General features: G+C 44.1%; 2 protein-coding genes across 2 annotated transcripts in view; one reads left to right on the forward strand and one right to left on the reverse strand.

Annotated features, from left to right (window-relative positions):
• CUNH10orf71 (chromosome unknown C10orf71 homolog) overlaps positions 1–7,798 on the forward strand; it is a 23,479-nt gene extending 15,681 nt beyond the window's left edge. Inside the window, exon 4 of the mRNA XM_017725990.1 lies at positions 1–7,798. Within this exon, the coding sequence (XP_017581479.1) occupies positions 1–3,415 (3,415 nt within the window). The 3' untranslated portion in view covers positions 3,416–7,798.
• Positions 7,799–17,242: 9,444 nt separating this feature from the next.
• Positions 17,243–26,539, reverse strand: part of DRGX (dorsal root ganglia homeobox) — a 17,070-nt gene continuing 7,773 nt past the window's right edge. The window contains exon 6 of the mRNA XM_017725856.1: positions 17,243–20,129. Coding sequence (XP_017581345.1) covers positions 19,864–20,129 — 266 coding nt within the window. The 3' untranslated portion in view covers positions 17,243–19,863. The remainder of the gene's footprint in view (positions 20,130–26,539) is intronic.

Consider the following 26,539-nt stretch of genomic DNA (forward strand, 5'->3'; position numbering starts at 1 on the left):
CCACCCCTCAACACCCCCTACCCCTGAAGCCCCTCCTGTGCCACCACTCCCAGTTCCAGCTCCACTTTCCCCCACTGCCTTGTCCCAAGTCTCTGTGTCACCCCAGTCTGTGTCCTACAGGATGGTTTCACCCTCACTCATGTTTGAGACACCCAGTCCACCTCCACCAAAACCCCAGGCCACCTTAACTGAAGAGGAATCCCTCAACCCCCAACCGGGCAATACCTGTCCACCCTGGAGGAGACAGAGGGCTACAGAAAGGGCAGCAGGGAAGAGACAGGCTGCAAAGGAGAAGTTCACAGACAGCCACAAGACCTCATTGTCTGAAAAGGCAACTGGTGCTGACCCCGACATGGACATGACTCCTGTGGCTAAACAGGCAAACTCCCCTGGATCGATCAGTCCCTCTTTCAACATCACGGAACTCCTAACGCCTGTCATACCACCAAAACAGGAGGTGGACACTGTTGAAAGTGAGCTGATCCCACTGACACCTCTTCCCACAGAGAGCACAGCTTCAAGAGACCATGAGGAGAGCACCTTAGATGATTACAGGTCGTGGGATAGTTACAGGTTGACAGCATCAAGTCTGTTATTCAACTTAAAGGATGTGCGCAAACGTGTTAAAAGCATTTATACCCCTTCTCCCCTGTTAAGGGCCTTGGAGGAGAAAAATAAAACAAGGAAAAATATGCAGGAGACTACTAAAATAAATGCCTCACTCTCGACTTTGCATGACAAAAGTGAGAAAAATATTACAGAGAAAGATGAATTGAGTGATATAGCTTCTGTATTGTCTAGCAGTGTTCGTGAAAAGGACAGTAAAACTGATTTAACTGAACACTTTACAGACAACTGTCTGACTTTGAGTTCACCCCAGACAACAGAAGACCTTCCATTTTACCAAACTGAAGATAGCTTGCAGCAAGACAATTCAAAACACCAAGATCTGGTTAAAAACACAAGGGATAATGAAAATTTCCCCTTGTTCAGACATGAATCAAGTGAACCTGATTCAGGAAAACATCTGCAGTATCCAGCACAGAGACCATTCAGTAGACACAATGTAGATACAACAGCTGGGCAGCCCATGCAAAATCACAGTGAGCAGGGTGAGGAACATGAAAGGCAAGCTTCTGTTCAGAATGAAAATTTTGCCTTCAAAACACTCCTAAACCAACTCTCACCAGAAGAAGATGTACCTTATAGCAGCAGCCAAACCAGCATTGTGGTACCTGGCCACGAAGCACGAGGCAAAAGAAGCACTAGCTCTTCAGAGCAATCCTTCGTCTCCACAGTGGAGCAACCACTTCAGGAAGAGCCATTTCTGCCAGTACCCCTGATGCAGCAGACATGCCTCCAAGAAAGCCAGAGGACTGACAGTGAAATGGAATCAGGAAGTAAGAAAATACACAAGGAGAGAGGGAAAGGGGTTGGGGAAGATGAACTGCAATATTATGCTTGTATCAGCCCTAGTACTGGTGCAGCAGAGAAGAGGGAGGGAAGTGTTACTGGGAATGAACAGAGGAGCTTGGTGAAAGAGAAACTAGGGAGAGAGAAAAGGGAAGAGGCCAACAGCACAAATTCTGCATCTGACAGCATAAGAGACATGTCCATCCCCAGGTCTGAGGAGCCACAAACACCATCATCTTCAAGCTCAACCAAACCCAGTCTGTTTATGATTAAAGATAACACATTCAAGTCACCTCAGGTAATAAGGGCTGTCAAGCTGCCCCTACTCAGGTCATTTTCCCTGGATGATACAGTGAGCAGCAGTTATAAGGAAATGGAACGTAAGTTTATGTCCCCAGCAGTTTACAAGCAGCACCAAAACATGCTGCATGCCCAGGAGGCTGGCTGGTGGGCATCGAGACACAGAGGGCAGCAGAATGTGAGAGATGGAGCAACTGACAGAGAAAAAGAAGCCAGTGAGCCTGGATCTGCTTCAGTAGCACTGGATCCCAGTCTTCTGGAAGACACAGAGAGCTTTTCATTTGGAAAACTGATGGAAGAAGATGAAACAGCTTGTGCTTTGTTAAATAAATTTGGGCAAATGAATGAGGAAAGTGTCTGCAGAAGTAAAAAGAAGCCTACAAAGGCAAGACACAGCTTGACACAGCCAATTATAGGTCTGGAAAATGACCAAGCACAAAACAACCCCAGCTATCCTGCAAAAAGAAAGACAAATTACTTTAAGAATCATCATTTATCTAACCGTAAAGGGGGCTCTTGTGCAAAAAAAATAATCACTAGGGAGACAATTTCTCCTGTGACTGGCTCCATGTTAGAGGACCACACATGTTCTTCTGTCTCCAATGACACTTTAGAGAACATCCTACATACAGAAGGTGCACCAGTTTTGTTAGACAATCTTTCATGCTCTGCTGTTATAAGCCCCAGGTCAGGAGGCACGATGCACGCTCTTGCTGCCAGTTCATTGTCAGATAAACCAACTATTTCCAGCCTTAGAGAGAGAGAGGATGTTACAAACCCTGCCTTGTTAAACGTGGCACTAGAGAAGCAAGCTTATATGCCTGCAGAAGAGATGATTGATTCAGCACAGAGGAATCTACTTTCTGACATTGCAGGGGAAGCTGGAAGACTGGAGCCCAGGGGACTTGGTGGGAGACCAGCAGGCAAGCCACCCACTGTGCCACCAAAAACAGAAAAGGCTCTGCGTCGGGCTAAAAAGCTGGCAAACAGGAGAAAAAAAGTGCAAGAGCAGCAGAAAAACCCTCAGACTGAGCATACAGATGCTGTAGGGAGAAAGCCTACTCATTCTGGAGAGACAATAGTATCTGATTCACCCTTAGGATATTCTCCCCTTCATCCTCCCCTTCATTCAACTTTTACTCCCACAGAAACCAGTACTGGAAAACCTCGACTTGCACCAGCAATGAGCCCTTCATCCTCTTCAACCCAGCGGAAACTCCTCCAAGACCCTGACTCCGGTCAATACTATGTAGTTGATTTACCAGCCGAAGTTAATTTAAAGACATTTTATGACCCAGAAACTGGCAAATATGTTCAAGTCTCAGTCCCTTCCTTGGAACAGAACTTACACCAGTCCACCTCTTCAGAAATTAAGAATTCTCCCTATGCCTCCTACCCTAGAGTGCTGCCTTTACCAGCCTCATCGGTGGCAGTGCTGAAATCACCTTCTCAACTCTCTGAACCTGCCTGGTCAGTGCCCGCTGGACCAGAACCAGCTGAACTACCTGAAGATGCCCAGCAGGACTACAGATACACTGAATCTGTGGATACTCAGCCCTACACTGAACCAGCCTCCTACTCCTACCATCAAAATGCCAGAGAAACCCAAGTTCACTTAGGAAAGGATGTAAGCCCAACCCAAAATACCGGCATTGTCACCCTCACCAGTTTAGATGATTTTGCTGCTGAAGGAGTGTCTTGAAAAACGAAGAAACAAAACATGCCAGCTAGTGTTTTTAAGAACTGTTTGGACAGACACATGCACACAAAAACACATGCAGATTTGATGTTTGTACAACACTTTGTCTGAATCTCATTGTGGTTTGGGTGGGAAAGAAAATGAAAGCTGTTCATGTTGAAAGATGCAAGGTAATGAACACTCTGAAGAAAATGAAATTGAATAAGCACCAAATTATCAGTGAGATGAAGGGGCAACGCCAGATAGACAAATACATGTGACAATATGAAGCCACTGCTTGCTGCTGCTGCTTTGCCATTAAGGAGGCTGGGATAGCCAAAGCAAATGTCCTATTGGCCAGATGTATTGCATGATACATGATACAAAATAAAACCTATGAGACCACCCTATCCATCCTATGAGACCGAGGACTGATGCTGCGTCTACTGAACTTTCCTCACTCACTGCCTTTGAACTATATTGACAGGTAGAAAGCATGTGGCTACAAATAAGCCATACATGCAAGATTCATATTTTGCACACATTGATTGCCCTGATGTCATTGACAAGAAGATTGTATACTGGATGCACAATACAGCAGCCATGTCAAAAAAAGCCCTTTTAAACAACCAGATTACAGTTGCAGCTGCTCTAGACTTCTCATATACTTTTGCAGTGCCCACTAACATGCTGCTGAATTCTTTGTATTTCTTGGTAACATCACAATAGGTTCCCCCAGAGTCAGTGTTTATTTATAATGCAACTTCAAACTTCAGGTTATCTTGATACTTGGCTTGAAATATTTTGGTGAGGAGTAAGATTGAATGAAATCCCACAACTATATTTAATTGTTTGTTAGGACAAGAAGTTCTTTGCTATTGTAATTGAAATGTGTTTTGTTTTGTTTTCAGGCTCCCACTGAAACATGGAACTAACTTTTAAAATCTGAAAAATGTACTTGATTTTGGTCTTGTGAATTCTGTGATTTAATACAAACAAGCAAACAAACAAACAAAAGATTCAAAATGTCCAAAGTATTAATTTCTAGAAAAGTTCTTTGAATTATCGCTTTTCTTCAAAAGATCTGTATGAAAATATCACTCATCCTTGTATAAGCTCTTTTTAATCATCATAGATAATGAGGGAACCCAGATGAAAAGATGGAAAAATTGAATGTAATGTGCCTGCCTATAAATATCTATATTTGGAGTATTGGCTTAGTTTTTTCTGTCTCATTTTCATACTGTTTTCCCCAGTTACAACTGAAGTGCAGAAGCTCTTAGGAAGAATTATGCCAGTGACTTTCAGCCTGATTCATATCTTAGGCAATTTTTAAAGGATTTTTTTCAGTGAAGCAGCTCTTGACTTCCTGAAAAGAAAGGGATGAATCAGGCCTTTTGTTAATGAATACAATGTGGAGACAGGACACAGGCACTGCTCCACTGTCCCAGTGTTAATACTTATGGCAGAGATTTTCTTCAGTAAATTTCCCAGGCCTGAAGCCTCTCTTGGGACACAGACCCACCTTGTGGTTTTTGTCCTTCCTTAATTCAGCTCTCAGCCTTCCTCCATCCCTGACAAGAGCCACGTGACAAGAGCCAACCTGTCCTGGTCCCACCAGCCACTTATTAAAACATTTCTTTTAGACAAACACTAGGGCTATCACTTCATTCATTACAACGGGATTTGGATTTAGCCTTTAATGATTTTCTAAGGTTCATTTCACCTGTTTTACATTTTGTGATTTGGTAGGTTTGGTTGAGCAGAGGTGTAGGGTGGAAATGAAGAAGCTTGTACTGGTATGGTTTGGATTTTAAGCATATTCAGCCAAATGCCCATATTTGAATAAATATTTATTGTTCAGTTTTCCACCCTGGAAAGGTTTCAACACCAAAGCCCTGAACAACCTGGGCTGGCCTCAGAGCTGACCCTCCTTGAGGAGGAGGTTCACCCAGTGACCTCCTGAGATCTTTTGGAGCCTGAATTATCCCGTGGTCCTGTTCTGAAAATATTCAAATTTTAACAAACTTTGACTTGGAATTCAGAAAATGCAGTCTCTGTGAGAGACTTTTTTTTTTTGAGAGAACTTTTTTTAAAAAAATTGAAAATCAAGAGTGTTTCAGGAACAAGAATTAATTTTCAAGCTGTTAAATTAAGGGAAGTGGCTCTTACTATAAATATTTTTTTTAATCACAAATATTTTGTCAACTGATGGTGCTATTCATGTTGCACTTCTCTGTTGCTGTCACTCTATACAGCATAACATCTATCCAGTATAGAGCAGAATCTCATCCACATGTTAAATTGCAGATAAGTAGATCCATTAGAGTTTTCCATGGTGCATTTATACAAAACCTATGAAATCTTAAAGCCTATCAGAGTGCACAAGCCTTTTTTTTTTTGTTTTTGTGTGCGTGACATTACAAATTTAAATACCCTTAACAGCCACAAGTCAAGAAGCAGGCTCTCAGAGCACAGGATAAAAGCTTCCTCTCCAAGGGAAACTATGGATATGAAGCATCTGTGTGCAGATGAAAAAATAGATGGTAATTTGATGACAGAAATGTATGAGTGTATTAAAAAACATCCCTTTTACTTCTTTAACTGTCATTTGTTTTGTAGACATGCATGCTTCTGCACCCTTTTATCAAGGGTCTTCTTAAACTCTTATTCTGGAGAGTGGGATGCCCCATTATGCTGCTCCCAGCTATGGGAGGAAAGCAGGGTGTATTTTTCACTCTGCTGTTAAGGTGAACTGAAACATTGGCATCTAAAGAGGAGTCAGTCCTAACTTGGATACCAAATACATTTCAAGTAGGACTTCTTCATTTCTGCCAGCTTCAGGGAGCTGCATTCACAGTGGACTGTGTCTCTGAACAGGTCCCAGAAGGGGCTTTGACCTGGAAAATCTGTAGCTAAATTGTTGTAGCAAGATCAGGGTTTTCTCCAAGGTAACAAGTGACAGGACCTGAGGAATTTACCTGAAATTGCTCTGTGGAAGCTTAGATTAGACATTAGGAAAAATTTCTTCACTGTAAGGGTGCTCAGTCATTGGAATAAACTGCCCAGGGAAGCAGCTGAATCACCATCCTTGGAAGTGTTCAAAAGGCGTGGTGAACCCTTGGTGCTAAGTTAACTGTCAGACTCAATGATTTTTGAGGTCTTTTCCAACCTTAATGATTCTATGATTGTATGAAATGAAACAAATAGAACTGGGGAGTTTTGAGAATAGATAAGAAGGTGGTTCTTGTCTTGTATCCAGAGCTTACCCTGGAGCACTTTGCCGCAGGGAGTGAATGATATAAAAGTATTGCACCAGGTCCCAGCCTGGTATTGAGCAATCAGCAAACCTGTCTCTGGCCTAGACCACCCTGCTGGCCAACTTCTTGTGAGGCTGTGGGAGTGTGTGTGTAGAAAAACATGCATGCATCCACATAAACAACCCTGTATAAATATGTAATATACCTGTAAAACTGCCATTTTCATATCAGTACAGGACAGCACTAATGCCTGTGATGGTGAACACAAAATGTTTGTGTGTTGAAAGGAAGAAAAATGACACCTTTTCAAATAACAAATATTTTTCTTTCTTTGGCCTATTCTGTCCATGTTTATTGGGGGGATGTTTTCCATTGCTGCTGTGGGAAACAAGGCTGGAAGAGGTCAGTACTAGGCAAAATGAGAACTGTAAATTGACTCTTTTCTTTGGGGGAGGGGTGCTATGGGAAACGTGCAATAGTCATGAAAGCAGTTGTAGGAAAGCACTGTTTTGTGACAGTGACATTAAGTTGTAGGTTGAAGAGGTATTGAGGCAAACCAAGCTAAATTCTGCCTTGCCAGCAGACAGTGGTGAGGACTAAAGAACATGGCAGGTTCTTGACATGCACGGAAGCACAGCAGGCTGAAAGGAACAGGAGCCATTGTTTTCACTGTTTCCTTCTCCTGCATGTCACCTTTGTGCATGTTGCATTTCTTGGTGCCCTGAGGCTCCTTTACAGTGGTGATTTTTCCTTGGCAGGTGTGACTGAGGCCGAACCTGACTTACCTAGTCTTTGGTTCTAAGGCCAGAACTGCCTCCCTCTGAGTCTCCTTCTCCTTGTGGGGTGACTGCAATGCCAGCAGTCCAGTTGTCACATGGCACACTTGGACTGCCACCCCACAGCCATGGCTCTGTCCCAAGGGCTTGAATTTCCTCATGGAAAATGCTGGATTTGTTTTACAGAGTTCAGTTTCATTGAAATGCCCTACGTGCATGGATTTTTGTCAGCACCTCCTTGGGTGTTCAGTGCCTTCCTAAGTCATCTGTCCAAGAAGATATGTGTCATCGGCGCGTTCCATCAATGCAACTGTATTTGCGAATAATAATTTATTAATTAATAAACAAAATAAATGGGACTTGTTTTATAATACTGGAATGACTTCTAGCCAGCTTTTTCATTGTAATTATGTGTCATTGTAATTTTATCTCCAGTTACGCTGGCAGAAAAAGTTGACAAGGAAGAGTGTGTGTGTGTGTGTGTATGTGTGTGTGTGGTATACAATTAAAAGATCTAGGAGATGACTGGATGCAGGGCTTCATCCCCCTTCCTCGCTTTCCTAAAGAGAGGGAGCAGGAGGCTGGGCAGAAACACCTTTGGCCCATGACTCCTGTTACCATTCCCACCCCTCCCTGCTATGTGAGGGCAGTGGTCTGTCTGGCCAGAAAACCTTGGGGATATGGAGCCAGCACCCAGCACTTGCCACCACCCAGTGGACATCAGGGCTTTTGTATTCCCTGTGTCCCATCTACTTGGGGGAAGCTGCCAGGTGTGTAACTGGTCTTTTTTCACATTTCTCCTCATTTTCTCTTATTTTATGTTGTGTTATGAAACACAGTGGAGACTCTTCTCAGAGTGATTTTGGCTCAGTCCTTGTCCAGACTGGAATTTTATTTAGGTTTGCTCTGCTTTGATCCCTGAGTAGCCAAGCAGTCCTTGCTGACAGTAAAAAGTGCTACTGTGATTGAGTATAACAGACCATAAAGAGAATAGTTGGCTGGTTATGTTTTTACCAAAAATACATTGACAGGTTTGCATATCTGTATTTGGGGGATATACTCTCTTTCATTTCTGAGTAAATAAAGAACTCTAAGTTTGATCCCCTCTCTCACTGAAAAGCAGCATCAGAAGCTGGTGATATTGCACATGATGGGTTACATGGGCTCTAGTGAATACATATAAATGTGCAATTTGGAGCAACTGGTGTACATCAGTCATTTTTATTAAAGAAACTCTGTTTCAGAGCCTTATAGGAGATAAAGAACATGGAACACTTGAGTAAATTGAACTTCACTGTGTTTGGGGTTTTTTTGTGAAATCCTCATTATAACAACAGAGGTCAATGATTAATTTATTTTGTCTTTAGGATGATTATTCTGGTCTTATGATGATCTCACATTTACCACTGTCCCCTGACACTAAATATAATATTGCAATTATGTGGTTTAAATGGATAGGGAATGGCTTAAAATGACCTGTGGTCTTCCCTTGCTTCTTTTTGATATTCTCAAAGTTTTCATGATGTTGATTTCTCACATTAGATAGTCAGGTCTTTGGTACTGTATGGCCAATTAGAGACTTGCTTCTAATATGCTACTGAACATACTTAGAAAGCAGCATTCCAGAAGTGCAGAAGAGAAATCATTTATGTCCCAACTGACTAAAGCTCTGTGTTTTTATTAAAGCAGATTTAACTCAAGCCTTGAGGGAAGCAGTTTGCAGTGCTAAAAGATAAGCACTTTCCTGTGTCCAAGTCCATACTGAATAAATTGAGGCCTGGGGTACTTTGAAAGAAGGAGAAAGGGAAGAGTCTATGAGAAGCAGGAACAATCTTTGAAATCCTTCTAGCAATGGAAAGAAGTTGGACTCCAGCAAAAAGTAAAAAATGTTCAAAGCTGGATCTGCACTTTGAGAAGCCAGGGCTTGTTAAAGGCAAGCTGCCTGACAGGCTGACTCTTCCCTATGCTGATTTGGACTCCCTTGTCATGGAGCTCTCCAGTGTGTTCACACTCCTGTCCACTGGCATTCAGAGCCTCATCTTATCACAACTGTCCCTTCACCTGCTTAAAGCTGGCATGGGGAATGGCAGCATTCAGAGCACACAAAAATGGAATTATTGCTATGCCAGCATTGTCAGTGTTGTCACCAACATAAAGCATTTCAGGTAAGGTAAGGTGGCCTTCTTCAGGACCATCCTTACATTGACAGGGTAGAGATGACAGACTCTGAGATAAACACTGATCCTTCTTTCTATTCCTAGCGCTGATAAGCTGCAGGGGATGAGAACTGGATCTGGCCCAAGAGAGACTCTCTTTGACTGCCCTGAGATTCCTGCAAGTCTGTTGGCAGAATCAGTTTCTGCTGGTGAGCACTGACTGCCTGGAACAGGTGCCCTGAGACTGCATCCCTTCCCAAGGAATGTGGGTGAAAACATTCCAGCATTATTCCATGCCAAAACTGTCTGTGCTATTTGAAATTTCCAAAAGGAAAAGTTAGAATGAAAGGAGAATTTCCTATTACTTTATACTAAGACAATGTTATTGTCAATAATGCATCCATACATGGATGTTTACCTGTGTAGGGATGTATCCAGGTATGTCTACATGTCTATATAAAATTATAGATATAGTATTCATGTTCTTCTGAAGTGTCTGGACATGGTCTAAACAGTGCCCTCAACTGTCCTTTCCACCTCCCTCTTGTCGGTGCGTATGTCCTATTACTTGCAGCTCCCCCAAGGGAGCTCCATTTTCCCCTGGCATTCCCATGTTCCACCACCCCAGGGAGATGAATGTTTTCTTCTTTCCACATTTTTGCCAGGACTAGGGTTGTAACTGGTATGCCCCCACACCTCCATCTCTCTGCTGGAGGCGGGGTGGCCGCCCGCACATTGTCCCCTCTCGCTACCCTCCTCCTGTGGCGAGTCCTGAGCAGCCCCCAGCTGGGCCAGGTGGAACTGTACAGGGGGATGGAAATGCCCTTTTGCTTACTCTGCCCCCTTCCTGAACCCCCTGCACTATCAGCCTGAGACACAAACACTCCTCCTGGCAACGGGATCAGCTCCAACAGTTCAACCCAGCAGCAGAACTGGCCCTAGCACTGATCTTGCTCCCATAAACTCCTTTCCTTAGCAACCAGATGAGCCCTAACATAAACCAAGCAGCATCAAATGCCAGCTGGAGGCCTGGACCAAAAACCTACTGACACAGCCAAGTCACATGACTACACCTTAGCAGGAATTTTCCAGTAAAACAGCTTATTTGCTAAAAAAGACACTGCTTTGACAACACTAAAATTGCTTGGAACAAAACCCTACACATTTGGAGTATTAATTTTTTTCATCTGCTGTCTTCTCTGATGGGAAATTTGCTCAAAATTTATTGAGAAGTCCTTGTTTGCTTACATGGATGTCTAAGTAAACAGTCCTGGACCTTTTCTTCTGGACTGAAACTACTTTTTAAAGAAATCATTAATTTAAAAACATGTATTATGAATTTGAAGATAAAGAAAAGGGTTTCAAGCATCACAAAGTGGTTTTTGGTTTATTTCTTTGTAGTTTGTTGAGCTGAATATTGTTTTGACTTTTTTTTTCCCAATGTTTGTGGGTTTTGGTTGTTTTGCTGCTGGTGGTGGTGACTTAGGGGGGTTTTTTGTCCATTTTGGAATGAGGAAGAGATGTTACCCTCACCAAAATGGCTATGTGAGGGGAACAGTTTCTGATGCCGCCACAGCACTTGCTCCAGCACCGGCTGTCACGACGAGCCACAGTGGAGCTCCCTCTTGCGCTGGACTGTCCGTGGCTCCGGAGGCAGCTGCCGTGTGACCGCCTCCACGCTGACAATCTTCTATTAGCCCTGCAGGGGGGCTATTCCCGCTGCTCACTAACTGCGTTTTCCAGCGGTAGAGGAACCTGGCTGTAGATTTATATCCTTCTGGGCATCCGAGACATGTTTAATGGTGTGCAGTATCCGCATCCCTGGGGTATGCTGAGAGGTTGTCTGATCAGGCTCAGCAGGACACCAACCACGTGGTTTACACTTGTCAATTTTTACACTTCTCATCTGAAAACCCCAAACAACAGCCTGGTCCTTGGAAAGCTTCCAGTGACATTCATGCTGTGCTAGTGGCACTAATGTAAGGGCAATGGTACATCCACACTGCACTTGAAGCGCTCCTTCAGCAGGTAAATACCCTTCACCCTGTAAATAAAGTGGAGCTGGGGGTAAAACAAAGGTTTACACATGTGACTGCATCCAGGGCATTTGCTGGAACAGCACCGTCAGCCACAGTAGCATATGCCCAATCAGGCTGAGCAGGAGGAAGCCTGTGATGCTCAGAGGCCACAGATTAAACCACACAATCCCAGTATGTGTGTGTTTTTATTATGGCTAATCCTAAATCCAGCCTGAATCAGACTAAACCCTCGCTCATTCCTAATTCCCCCAAATTAATGCTCACATTGCTGTGTACATGCTGTTAGCTAACAGAGCACACAGCAGACATCATCCTCTGTAACATGCTGGGCTGTTTAGAAGGCTCTTTTGCTCCTTGCTGCTTATTGCCAGCTCTGCCAGCACAAGAATTTCCCAGTCTGCCTGTAGCAAGCCCAAAATGTTCCCTCCTGCTGATAGAAATGTGAGGAGCTGAGCTCAGGAAGAGAGAGGGTCCCTGACAGAGGGCAGGGGGAAAGGATGAAGGAAGAACAATGTCCTTAAAAGGTGTCATCATTTACAACAATAGCATCTGGGCAATGCAATTCTCCCTTGTGGCAGGTGCTAAGGTTTGCTTCCTTACAGGCCTTGTTAAATTGTGGGCCAGATACATCCACCTTTACATGCAGGAGCTATTTTGGTTGGGCACATATAAGTCCCAGGGGCAGAGAATATGAAATCAAGGCTAAATCACCTGCCCATGCAGTGGCAGCAAGAATAAGGTGTTTCCAGTACTTTGGCTCCTCCTTTTCTGGCTCATTAGTATAATTCTAAAATCTAATTAATAATAAACTCTCATTTGTTCACTCCCTTCCTGCTTTCACAGTGTCTGACAAACTGTGTATTGAAGAACGGAAGAGTCCAAGTGTCACTGAAATAATTTTATGTGTATATGATTCATCAAGCTGGTGAAAAAGCATAGCTCTTAACTCAGTGGATTATTTTCTTAAAGGTTTGATTTCATCTGAACTGGGTAGGAATTTGAAGATTTTCAGAGTTTCCTACAGACAAGAGGCTTCCCAGCCTCAGCAGCTCTGTAGACACTTGGTATTTGTACAGAGCAGCAGACCTCCAACATTATAACAACAAAAAAATTTAATCCAATCAACAAGCTACTTCAAAAGAGAATTTCAGCCAAGATCTAGTGATCCCTTTGTGGGGGACAAACAGTATCACTTGTATCTTTAGCGGTAATGGTACTCATCTCTGGTGATGATGTGATGCAGACAAGGCAGTGTGGCATTGAGAAGCAGGGTCACACTGAGGCACTGAGGGGTCCCAGGTGGCTTGTGAGCTGTCAGTGAAGGGACAAGTCACCTCTCAAGCTATGGAGACTCATTCAATTACTAAAAGAGGGGACGCCCTAGGAAGAAACATTTCCCTTCAGAATGTCTGCACTGAAAAAAAACAGAGTAACAGAGGGCTCACATTGGCTTGTCACAGTGCAAAGGGATAGCTAGTAAAAAACTGAGTAAGAAACTCTCTCCCTTCCTTTCCTTCCAGCTTGGAGCCAGGTTGTGAGCTCCACCCCACAGCCTCATAGTGGAGGTAGGGACAAACCTTGTGCAGTGGGTCCTGGGCTTCACTGACAGACAAAGGGCCCTGCAGGGTGCATGAGGCTGACTCACCTGAACGCTGCTCCTGAGCCCTTCGGAGGGGAACTCCACCAAAAGAGAGAGGAAGCTGCAGTTTGAATGTGCATGCTCTCACACACACACAGGATGTCTGGCTGCTTGTTGTCTGTGTTATTTATCTGAACAAGCAGCAGCATCAATCTGGATTACTCCCAGGTTCAGACCCACAGGAGAAGTATTCAAGTATTTGGCTTTCTGAGAGGGATTTTGAAACTTTCCTTCTGACCCTTGTTGGACGGGGATTGTCAAATCCTCCCCAGAGAACCTCTGGCTCAGTCCCAGCTGGGTTTAGCTCTAAAGTAATGGTTCAGAGGAGAAACAGAATCAGCTTTTTTCTCCTGTACATCTTCCTTCCCTGCCAGCAGCCAACTTCTTGTGTGCTGCTACAGAAATATTTCTAATAAAAAGTAACAACTCCCAGGGATGCTCCTATCCCTTGCTGTGCCAAGGCTGGTGATCACATCAGCATCTTGGTTCTCAAGCATCTGCCAAAACCTGATGGCTTCAGCCAGCACAACGGAGTGAGGGTGAGCCAGCTGTGATATAACAGGCAGAGTTTAGGTTCCTGGGGAGTCTTCTTTGCAGAGATGGGCTTCTTCATTTAATGGGCTTTGGATCTTATTTAACACATTGCCTCATGTACAGTGCGGGTGTAAAGAAGCCGTGTGCACATAATAAAAACTTGGCCTATTTGTACCTAGGGGAGTCCTAATAAATTTGCCACTATAGCAAGTGTTAGTCTCTAGGGCCAATGCTGAATGCTGGAGTTTAATAAAAAAGAATTCTGAAACAGAAGAACTGAAAGGTAAACCAGTTCAGCTGACAAAGCAAACACAATTTAATTAAAAATGAAAAGTTTTCTCTTGGCCTTGACCAGTCCCAAGGAGCCGTGTGTCAGGCTGGCTGTGTCTGGCCTGCCTTCTGATGGCTGCTGCTCTCGGGGTGCGTTTTCCGAGCACCCTATCAGAGTTCTCCCAGCCTGGGCTGAAGGCACTTCTCAGAGTGTGTTCAGGCCATTGGTAGGGCAGAAGATGGGTAAGTAAGCCATGAAGGATGACATACTTCCAGGTGTCCACCTGTATACAGAATTAATGTCACAGTACTCTGGCTTGTGCTGGGACTTAGCAGGTCAGGAACAGCCACCCTGCCATTAGACCAGCCCAGAGGAGTGGATATTTTCTCTGTACAAACAGCTGTCACAGTCTCAGGTGCTCCAAGACACTGTAGAGTGATTTAGCTGAACTGTCTGAGACCAGAAGCAGCTTTAATAACTTCCAGGCCCATCTGAACAGAGTTCTAGAAACTGCCTTTTATTGCTCTGCATGTGAAAACTCTTCTTGGTAAAATGACAAACGCAGTGGTGTTTTTTGCCTTCTCTGTTTCATATTATGGATGTTACATTGAAAAAACATTGACTACAGAAGAAGCCATTGAAATTAAATACTAGAAGAGTTAAGCAAGCCAATATTTTAAATCCCAGCGAGATTTAACTATTACTAGTTTACTGCAGAAAGCATCTCACAACTCCAAAGTATGATGCTCAGACTTCTGAAACAGCAGACCAGCACCTACTTGGGGCAGACAGCTTAGGGCAGACAACAAGGATACTGTGGTTGGAGTATTAAAATATGGTCAACACATCACTTTCAACTAAGGCTGGATGTGCTATAGGCCAATGAAATTCACATTTTCACAAGCCAGGTCTGTGTAAACGCTTCTTTGGTTGTTATCAGGAAAAGATCTTATTTTGTGGTAACATGGCCACCTAAAGTCAATATTTTACTACATTGCAAAGGAAGTTTTTAACTGGAAAGAATAAAGCATTGTTTATTGTACTCCACTGCCCTTTTATTTATGGCATTGTGGTGGTGCAACCCCCGCCCTTGGGCTGCACTGTGATCTCAGAGAGGGGTGTCAAACTCTTCAGTGGAGAGGTCTGAATTATGTACTCAGGGCTTGGGTATCAATGCAGGGCATTTCGCTTCCCCTGCTTCACACACGGCTTCCACCGCACCACCAGCCAAGCACAACAGGATCTTTATCGAGCAGCAGCTCTTTTAGAGGGAGAATGTGCCACAGCAGCACACCACAAGCATTTCATCTCCATCCCCTGTTCCCTTGTGGTCCACCTGGCAGCAAATGACTTCCTCCCACACTGCACTGGCTTTTTTCTGCTGCAGGGAAGCAGAAAGCTGGAGTGCACAGCAGAAGTGCAGATTTCCAGGGACCCAGGCCTGCCAGCAGGCTTTTATCCCTGGCCATGACCTGGGATGGGGGACTCCTCTGGGAAGCAGAGAGAAGGTCATCCCAAATTCACCAGGGGCAGCAATCTGTGGGGAACAGAGGGGAGGGCACCGACTGCAAGGGGGAAGAGTTTAATGGTAAACCAACATCTTTATCTGCATGCACATGGCCTTCAGCACTGTTGTAAATAATACTCCTAATAAAGAGCCAATTAGACCAACAATCTCATTACTATCCAGCATGCAGTGTAGAAAGGATTAGCCTAGAGCATAACTGAGCAGAGGCGAAAACACAGCTCCACATTTCCTGTTACAATGTACATAGGCATAAGGAGACTTAAATAGATCTCTAAGAGGTAACAAGCACAGAGAGCTGAGAGAATGGTATGCAACCTTATAAAGAAGCCCCATGGTGTGGCACTTTACGGCAACCCCCATTAACAGAAGCCCACACGCGTCCTAAGCACAGGCTCCTGGATGCCCTACTGCAGCATCCCCAGTGCCAGGCTCAGCCCTGGAGCAGGAGGAACTGCAGCATGGCCATGGCACGAGCGGAGACTCGGCACCAGGGCTGGAGGCAGGGCCGCAGGCTGTCCACAGAGTCACGAATGAGGATGCAGGGAAGGTAGGGGATGAGGGGGAACCTGGGCTTTGTGTGTGCCTGTGATTTCTTGAGAAAGGAGCCCAGGATTGGAGATGCTTTGTCAAACCTAGGGAAGCAACGCTGGCACAGTCACCATTAATGCTATGCATGGCTCATGCTAGTACAAAAATTCAGAGAAAATTGCTGCACAGGATCCAGTGACAATGCAGTTAGCTGTCAAACAAAACATATTTGTCTGACATCCATCCCTTAAACCCTAGGCTTCCATTTTTCCTTCACGTAACCAAAAAAATACCATGCAGGCTAATTTTGGAATTGCTCTCATGTAAATCATCCCCTTGGGCTTGGGCCTCTCAAGCTGGGGTTCAGCCTGAGTGACTTTTTATAGCTGAGTTATAAACTTTTAAATGCCAGACTTAATCAGAGCTACTGAAATGGCCATTAGAATGGTTTAAGTGGCATAGCCCTGATATATGACAGCACAGAAAGTAGGCAGGTGGCTCATCTGCAGTGGGCAGTCCATCTGGAAGGGAGCAGGGTCTGGTGGCTAGAAACAAGCATGACTGAGACACGATCTCTAGAGTTTTGCTCTTGTCCTTGTGCTCCTGCTGAGTGACTTCAAGCAAGCTCTCTTGGGATGCACTGCCCTGAGCAGACAGATCAAAAGTTGAGAGGAAGAGGTGTCTCACTACGCCCTGGTTTCCCCAACATGCTGACAAGAACACAAATATCTATCTGCCTCCCCTTGGCAAACTACAAGAATTGTCAGAGAACTGGCCTAGGGTTTAACATGACATTGTGTACACTCAAAACACACAATCAGCTTCATTTTTGGCTGACTTAATCACCCACAAAATCTTACTGAATAATTATAATCACAGACACATCCGACACTGAAGAGCTCAGGCTTAAGGGGGACTAAGGCTGCTTTGCTCCTTACCAGGCGGCTTTGTGAAGTTTTGAGTCCCCTAATTTTGCAAGTTCTGAGAGGTTCCAGCTACGCATGGGAGAGCCTCCCTCACTCTGTAATATCATTGTGGTCTAAGCAGAACTGGACAGTCATCAATGTGAAAGCAGATGCTTGCACACAGAAATTGATCTGAATGAAAACAGTACAGGAGCTTTTCAGGGTCTTCTTTCTAAATTTATTCAAGTATTAAACAAACAGAAACTACAGCATGCATCAGATACTTTCCTTTATTGTACAACAAAACTGTTTGTATTTGCAGCATTTCCAGCAACATCAGGCAGACTTGTCGATGTTACCCAGTTTTGCACAGTCACTAGAGTGTCGCATCATGAATTATTAAATCAGTGCTTCGTGGTAATACATAATTTCTTATCAATTATTCATGCTAATGTGCGTGTAGTTTACTTAATTGTGTTATTGACGATCAAAAGTAATTTCCTGAAAATCCTCAAGGACAGAAAATTTAATCAGCGTAACTACTTTTCAGATGCAATGCTGTTAAGTATTCTTAATTTGCTCAACAATTCACTTATTTATGTACCTTTCTGGAGGAAATACGAGTTTAATCAAACAATTAGATTGAAGAGTTAGTGTACAGAAGGGCTGAAGTTCAACTGAATGCAAGGTAATTATGTTGAAACAAAGTTGAGCCTGCCTCTTTGGACTGGAATTTTTTTTTAGTCTTTTTTTAGGAGGGAGAAAAAAAATTATGATTGGGAATATCACTAAGAAAACAGTGATTCTCTCTCCTCCAACCACTCCCCACAACAAAGCACACAGCGATCTCTTTTATTTTGGTGGAATAAAGGGGTTGTTGCTGTTGTTGAACTAAGCCATAACTTGTAGCCAGAAAAGCCACCTCCTCCCACAGTTCAGCAGAGCAACTCCTGAAGCTAGAGCACAAAAGCAGATCACAGACTACTGTATGTTCCCCTCCCTGCATTAGGACAGTTAAGGATCCCCAAAAGAAACACACTATGTGGCAGAAGTAAAGCAAAATTACTCCATTTGATGAATGTGGGCCCTTTTCTTTGTTCTTTGACCGAAGGACAGACCCAGCAATGCCCTATCTGCTGGCTTGTGCCCAAAAGACACAAACTCCACTCTGGGGGTGTCTGGTACCCTTGGCTTCTCGACAATGATGGTGCCTGGTGCTGCCAAGCCACTCCACGAACACCAGGGCTCCCACCCTTTAAGTGGGTGCTGACATCAAACCGTGCCTCATGGAAAGGAAGGTGTGCACCAGGGGGTATGAAAGGGTCCTGTGAGCCCCAGAGAAGTCCCAGGTTCTGTGAAATTCATAGGCTGAGATCACTTATATGGAGGAGACAAATTTCTGCTGCCAGCCTTACTCAGGACTGCCTTTCCAAGCACATCCCCAAACTTGGATCCTGTGAATAGCTAAACAAAACCCCGTGTAAAAGCATGTGCTCAGCACATTCCAGGAGGTCCGAAGCACAATGTGCAGGATCAGAGGTGACAGAAATCCTTCCACTAGCCTCCATGTTACTTGATTAAAGTCTTGGAGAAGTGTTTTCAGCCTGTACTCCAGGGATACCTGTGGACCCCCATTTGCAGTCTGCAAATGGCACCTGAAAAATGCAAGTCCAAGTCACTAAGTTCAAATCCATATGTGCAGTTCCTATGGAAAAAAATGAGAGACACCCCAGATTAAAATGACTGCTCTTCAGATCTTAGTCTGCTTTGCTTTCAGGAGGTTTGGGTGAGAGATAAGGCTATAATTACAGCATCAATTTCTCCTTTGCACTGCTCCCAATCTATAATAATTAATATCTTTTCATATCTAGATCCATTACAACAAGCGTTCGGTAAATTGAATAGTCTGAATTTGGATGGCATAAAGGAATATCCTTCCAAGCTTTATTTCCTCTTTAGTAAAAACAAAACATGGAAAAATGTATTTGCAGTCTAGCAATGAAGGATTATTTTTTTCTTCCAGTCTTTTTCCAGGACAGTGATGTCAAAATACCCCCAGCTCTGTGCAGATCTAGAGACAATTGCACTCTCCATTAAATACCAGCATTGCTGTTTGAAGCTGTGAATGCCACTCTGAAGTCATGCGTCTTTCATGTCTAAGCCAGGGAACGGCAAGAGTAATACACTAATGTTCACACAGAGGCTAGTGCAAGGATTTTAGTCACAAGTAAACTGATCTCAGCAATTTCCCAGTAATCTGCTCCGTGGGAAGTTTCACTTTCAGAGAAAAGAAGACAGAAGGAAAAGTTTCGCTCTATTTCCTGTTTCTCTTACACCTGGATTGCCTGGGATAGGTTTGGTTGAAGTCAAATGCCTTCAGAAAACAGCAGGCCAAATTGGGATATACCTGGATATTCCTTCCCCTCTGTTGTGAGCAGTGGAGTGACTGGTGCCTGGGCGCATCTCTTGCCCCGGAACTCACAGCTGGAGGTGATGTGCTGCTTCCAGACATCCATTTCACATAGGATGGAAAGTCGAGATGTGCCAGGATCCTGGGCCTGTCAGTGTCCCTGGGATGTATGGGGGGGGGAGAATAAAAACAGTTTCACGAATGTTTCCAAACACAGATAGTGCCGATAAATGAAGGAAATGAACCTACAGCGACACAAGAAAAGCAAGGGTGCGTGAAAGGCAGCCAAAGAGGCCACTCAGCTGTGCCGGGTCCCTGGTGGCCCCATGACATCCCACTGGGCACAGCCACACTGCAGTTCACCCCATGGCAGAGTGCTGGCGGTGGAGCACTGCCCTGAGCCGAGGGACCAGCACCACTCCGGTCTCATACACTCTTCTCCCCTTCCACGTGCTCCTTGGCTGGAGAGGGCTGCTTGTCCTGGCTGCCCTCAGGGCCGGGTTTGGCAGGAGGAGTGGGGCTGCTGCTGGCGGCGGGCAGGAGGTTGGCAGACTGGAGCACAGCCTCCGAGTGCTCGCGCGCCTTCATGCGCAGCGCGGCCACGCTGGCGGTGCGGTTGCTTTGGCAGCCGTAGGTGGGCAGGAAGGAGAGGCCCATGGGGTCTGGAACGCAGCACGAGCACAGCGGGCTCCCTGGGGAGGAAGGAGAGAAGGCACGTCACTGCTGGGGAAGATCAGGGAGCCTGTCTGACTGTTCCTTCCATGGTCAGTCTGAAGACAACAGAGATAGGGTTGCTTTAGCCGGTATATTGACCTTTAGTGAGTACACAGGTGTTCTCTGAGTCAGGGCTAGAAAACCCATACCCTGTTTTGCTGATCCTTCTGTAAGAAGGATCTTACACTGTGAGTCATCCAGGGTGACAAACAGAGTGTGAGAGGGAAGTAGAGACAGAAGTGAGCAGTGAAGTTCAGATCACACATGAGATTTCCTCATAAGCAAGGCTCAGTTCATTCCCTCCTCTCTTATCAAGCTGCTGTTCTGTGGCTGCCACCAGCCCCATGCTGAAGGTGCCCCCTGCCTTCTGCCTGCACACTGAGCTTGATCGATGTGAGCAGCAGCATTTGGTGGGTGAGTGTAGGGGTTCTGTCACTTTTCTTTGCCTGAAAGACTACAGCAGAGAGAAAGGTGAAAATATTCCAGTTGTTAACCTTCTCCTATCTCACTGTAAAATGAGATACTTTTCCTTGGCCAGGCCCTTGCCAGCTACTGCCACCATGTCTACCTGCAAGAGTCTGTTCTACCTTCACCCATTCAATGTCTGTGCTGCTTAAGGGTGACACCTCAAAGAGAACAGCCTCCAGAAGTGAGCCAAAGCTACCTTAATTTGCTGCTGTGATATATCTTAAGAATCTCATCAGGAGAGATGGGCTAGAGCATCTCTACCCTGTTATTTGAGACCCATGGCTGCTCCAAGCAGGCAAGAAAACACTGGAGAGCAGATGAAGTGGTTCCTCTGCCTTTAAGCTGAAAAGATTCCCTGCAACCCCTTGACAGAGGCAGTCCTCACTCCACCAGCTGCCTTCCTGAGCTAGAACACAGCAGGCTCTTCCTCTGGCTTCCCTTTGATAATGCTGGGGCTTGTGCCAGTTCCCAAACAAGCACACCTGGGAGTGTAGGCTGATCACGGGGCAGGACATGCAGTCCATCCAAAAAAGCCACACTGGTACCCAGCTTAGATGCATCTATTGAATGTTGGAAAATGTGTCAGAGGAGTAGGATGGGGAAGCAGGGTGGATGGCTGAGCTACTTCTTGAATTTACTCTCTGGTTAAAAAACCAGACATCATTAGTCACCATTCTTCCAGGGGTCTTAGAGGCCACACAAAGTCCACATCATCATGTACACCCCTGGCAAAAGCCTGTCTTTGCTGATATGTTACCTTTCAACAAGAAACAGCCCAGCCACACACATCCTGACACAATGCAGTATCTTCCCCTGATCTTTCCAAGCCAAGGACTTGCTTTAATTTCTGCAGTTAATATTTGAGTTAAATGGCTCATGACTAAGTGATGGAACTAATAACCTGCAGAGTTTTACACTTCTGTTCTTGGTAGCAACGGGTCAGCACCCATCTGCTAGGAATGAAGGCAGCCAGTTGTTTGTTTTTAGGATGTTGGCAAGACTTCTCCACAGAAATTGTCAGAGATTTGTGGTTGCAGGTAACATTCAGGGAAAAGTACTCTTTGTATTTCAAAAAACAGCATCTATAAAGGACAAGTTATTAATATAAATGGAAAGAACAGTTTTCTCGTTATACTTCACTGATAAAGCATATGATCAGCAGACCAACATTTCTGTGGGTCCAGGCATTCAAGCACAAGCAAGTTTCAGCACTTGACTAAAATCCTCTGCTTCTTTTCCTTTTAGCTCTAGGAATCTCAGTCTTGAATTCTGTGGCTGTTTTGAGCAGGTCAGAAGGAGGGTTTAAAATAAAATCCACTCAGAACACAACCTACAGTTTTTGCCACCACCAGCCATGCTCATAAACTAGTTTTCTGCCCTGTTGAATCACAGCCACTTCAGGGGTTCTGGCCAGCCACTGTTTTAACAAGAGGGAGCAGAGGCCCTTCAGAGTCCCTGCAGTTTGCAGCAGATCTTTTTCACCAAGTCCCACCATCTTCAGATTCTGCTCAGAGATGGGGGAGCCGAGAGGCCTGCAGGTGCATCAGCTGCCTTTGCACTGCTGCTTTCTAACACAAACTGAACGAGGCTTTCAAACATGGCTGTTCAGCTCCCAGGCTGAGGGGAGGGCTGGCCCGCAGTGCCTAATGCAGGACTGGGCACAGACATTGCTTGGTGGGAGGTGGGGAGAAGTGGAAAGCAGTCTTCCCCTTTTCAAAAAAGCAGGAATCGGCTCCATCCCCTAAGAATAATTTTCATTCTGTTGTTAGAGGGATAAAATATTTATCAGTATTCAGTACCAGCCTAAGCTCTTTCCTTAATAATTAGCCCTGATATTACCTAGTGGCTCTGCAACCTGAGGGTGCAGTTACCTGTGGTGGAAACTAAACTATCTCTAGCAATAATTCACCCATAAACTATTCCTTTCATTTTCACTGAGGTTAAGACACTTGCAAACAGCTCACACACGAAAAAAAGTGAAGTAGAAAGCATCATTTGCTGCAGGTTCCAGCTAGAATAGAGGAGAATAGGATTTCTGTTCCTTTTTAATATATGTTGTAAAGAAGGTTGACTCTACCTTACAATCATCTGAATCTGCAGATAATAAGTCCAGTGAAATGTATCGGACTTTGCCAGTACAAAGCCCAGACCAACTATGGGACGCTCAGGAGTCCAAGGTCTCCACCTGCCCATCAGCCAGCCCACAATCTCCAGAAAAGTAATGCTGACCAAGAAAGAGGCATCCATATATAGCAGGCAGCAATGGTTTTTAACATCTTATTGCAGCAGCCCTGAGTCTTCAGTGGGGAAGGAAGGAATTGTTCCTACTTATTTCAAATCTTCAGAGGACTTCAGGCATCCAGCTCCCATCAAAATCAGTCAGGGTTAAGCCATTAGCCCTAGATCTTGATCCAGCTCCCACCAACATCTATGACAATCTGAGATTAGTTTAACGAGATTTGTATCAGATTGCTGCAATATGGACAGGGTACTGTTTGCTTTCTTTCAGGAACTTACTGCCTCCTATACACAAAATTAAAATACACAATTAGATTTCCATTAACTTACAGCAAATTCTGCTGAACTGATCTAAACCTCCTCCTATTCCTATATGAGATCATACTTTAAATGCCCAGCCTGAACATAAATACTTAATGTAATAAATACAATCTGAAATATTTGATCCACTTGGCAGTTTAATTGATCTACTAGAGAGACTGACAGGAAAAATTAAATTAGTTTTGTCTTGTCTCTGCCAACATCACATTTAAATTGTAACAATATTTGATCTATAATTTTGGTTGTGGACCTTTTTGTGCAGTTCCATGGTTCAGTTTCAGGTGGGAAGAGAGGGGTAGGAGTGGGGCACATATTGATACATAATATAAATTTTTAAATATGTATTTTGTGTTTCAAGTCAAGAGCTTAAAGGATTTAATAGGTAGTCTTTCCAAAAGGCAAACTCCACATTCCTTTCCTCTTTTATTATTTGTGCATATCAGCATTTGATTTGGACAGCTGAATGGTAACCTGACATGGAGGGAAGGAGAGAAAAAATCCTGTTTAAAATCCTCATATATCAACCCACGCTGTTTAGTTTTCAGGGAAAATATCATGTTTTATTTAATTATTGTTATCTTCTCATAGTAGTCACATTGGTTTGCTTGAGCTGTAAATTCTCATAAATTCTGAATCCATTTCATAAGGATTGGAAGTTCATCAATAACCTCAAGTTCATAGTGTTGATTACCAGTTGGAGCTGATTCAAAAGGAGCTCCCTCTTGCACTTCATACACAACACCGGCATTCTGTCTTTTAAAGCCTAAGTCAAAAGCAGGAAACACAAAAGTGGTTTTATCTAAATCTTCTTGAGCTCTGAATCAGGAAGTTCAAAACAAGAAAGGCGTGAGCTTAATGCCTGAAATGGAGAAGCATCAGATGGTCCCAGTTTAATTTAGGGTAGCCTCAAGGCTGCTGAAGTTGTACTAGACGGTTTCTCCTTCTAGTGAGAAGCTGGTAAGTGTGGAAGGTACCCTGTGCTGCCCAGAGGCTGGAAGAGCACTTCAGAGGTGACAGCAGAGTCCAAATGTTATAACTTCATATCTCCTTTGCTTGTGACCCCTATATGCCCAGTGGAAACAACAAAGAGCTGATAATCTGGCTCAGTTGCTCTATCAGCAGCCTTTTTATCTACATAACTCGACACTGGAACTGGAGGATTTCATCCTCCTTTATTTGTGCCATTAGTACTCCAAAAAAAAAAAAAAATCAGAAGCCAGGACTTGCCTGTTAGGGCAGGAAGGCTGGCAGCAAACCCACAAAAAAGCTGGGAGAACAGAATCAGTCCTTTGAATACTGTCAGCTCGGCAACCTCATCAACAGGAACCCCTGCCCAGCTGAGGTCCACTAACCTAATCAAGATCTGTCCTGGAGGAATAGGACAGCACCCATTTCCTACCCATGGCTCTTAGGGTTCCAAGTACCTACGTATTTCCTAGTATTTGTGAAAAAGACCAAAAATCTCTGAGGGGCAGTGCTAGAGCTGGGGACCTGTGATATGGGAATCAAAAAACCTTACTCAAGGTGTGTTCATCTGCAGCAAACTAAAGAAAAGTTTTAGATTCTCTGAAGTCAGAGTGGCAGATAAACTAGGAAAACTGCCAAACAAACCCACTTAATATATTGGCTATGTTACATGAGGAAAGTCAGTAAGACCATAATCAAGACTGACACTGAAAATAAAGGACCCCAGGAGTTTTATTCCCATTCCCCAGTCTTACGGTAAACAGTGGTGCTTCAAGTCAGTAAACACCAGTTCAAGGGTGAGTTAGGTCCTTGAACACTTCTTTTGTAGTGTTGGCAATGGGAATTGCGCAATGGAACTGGGCAAATTCCCTTCATCTTTCCATAATAGAAATTGAACTGTAATGGACGGGAAGTTCTAGTTATGTTTTAGACTTTTTTTCCTGGATACTGCAATTAAGCCTCCCTCATATGAACAACAGCCACAGCAGCAGCAAACCATAAAAGAACCTAATCAATGGTGCCCTGCAATACCCATTTGGATGTGCGTAATGCAACCGTACTTCTCCATCAGTGGTGTGGAGGTGCCATGAAAACCAACTGAGCTATAACTTGCACAGAGCAGAGCTGTGGGTGAATTATGAAAGTAATTCCCTGGCAAGTGTAATTATTTCTCTCCTCATACACTTCACTCATCATGGGATCTGGGGAAATTTCAGCGGAACGTAACAGACACACTCTTGGCCTCAGCCACCAGAATGGTAGAACACATCCGCTGAAAAACGGAGATTCTTGTTTACACCCATTAATAACATCTTCTGCATTAATGAATTGCATTCATGCTGTCATCCATTAAGGAGGTACTTTGAGGTCTCTCTCTGCACAGAACACTAGCTTCTCCTGATGACTCTATAGTTACACAGCCCATAAATAAAACAAGTATTTTCCCTTCATCTTTGAGGTCTGCAATTAAATCTACTAAATGGACTGCAGATGCCTGGCTTACAGTAAGTGTTTCATCTTGGAAGATCATGGAACTGTCGAAGTCACCACAATGAAGTAGCATAGTTGTCAAATCAGGACAATTTCAGAGAGTAATGAACATCAGAAATTTCATCTCAGTGAGTCAACGTTCTTCCTGAGTATGACCATTGGTGAAGCACTAAACCCCTGAAGTAGGAAACACTGTATATCCCAGAAATTATGAACCTGTGCTAATTTTTCAAATGAGGAATTGTATTTCCTGACAGAATAGTACATAGGGAGATGATACAGTAGGTAACAGATGCTTGCTAATAAGTACAGCCTCCATGAGCTAAACTTCAGAGAGACAGGAGACAAGAAAAGGTCTGTTGTATTACTGAATACAGAACATTTGATAGAAACAGAGAAAAACTGTCCAGTGATAATATACTCTTCTCTGGAAAAGTCTATATTCTGCATAACAGTTTTGTTTGCATTGTATATCCAGCCCGTTTTCTTAACAGAACATCCTGTGGTGCCAATATCCTCACTCTGATGGGAAAAAATCTCGGTTTCAGAGGCAGCAGAGTTCAAGGGGCATAGTGATTAGGGAAAACAGCTTTCTTCTCATTCATCAGAGCAGACCTGGTCTCATGCTCTAACAATATCCCCATATCCTAGAAGTGGCACATGTGGGGTCCAGAGCCACAAGAGGCAAACCTACAGTGCACTTCACAGTCTTTCCAAAAGCAAAGTTGCAGGCTTAGTCTCTGCCCCAGACTAGGCTGTCTTGAGATTTCCTGTCTCTTCTAGACCAACTTCACCCTCAACTATTATATCCTTATACTACAAATTAGATCCAAGAACTTTGTGCCCTAAGCACTTTATGTAGCTTTGGAAACCTGGGTCTGGGGCCAAGCAAAGTCAGAGAAAG

The sequence above is a fragment of the Corvus brachyrhynchos genome, unplaced genomic scaffold, assembly GCF_000691975.1.
Source record: "Corvus brachyrhynchos isolate BGI_N302 unplaced genomic scaffold, ASM69197v1 scaffold61, whole genome shotgun sequence".
Taxonomy (NCBI): domain Eukaryota; kingdom Metazoa; phylum Chordata; class Aves; order Passeriformes; family Corvidae; genus Corvus; species Corvus brachyrhynchos.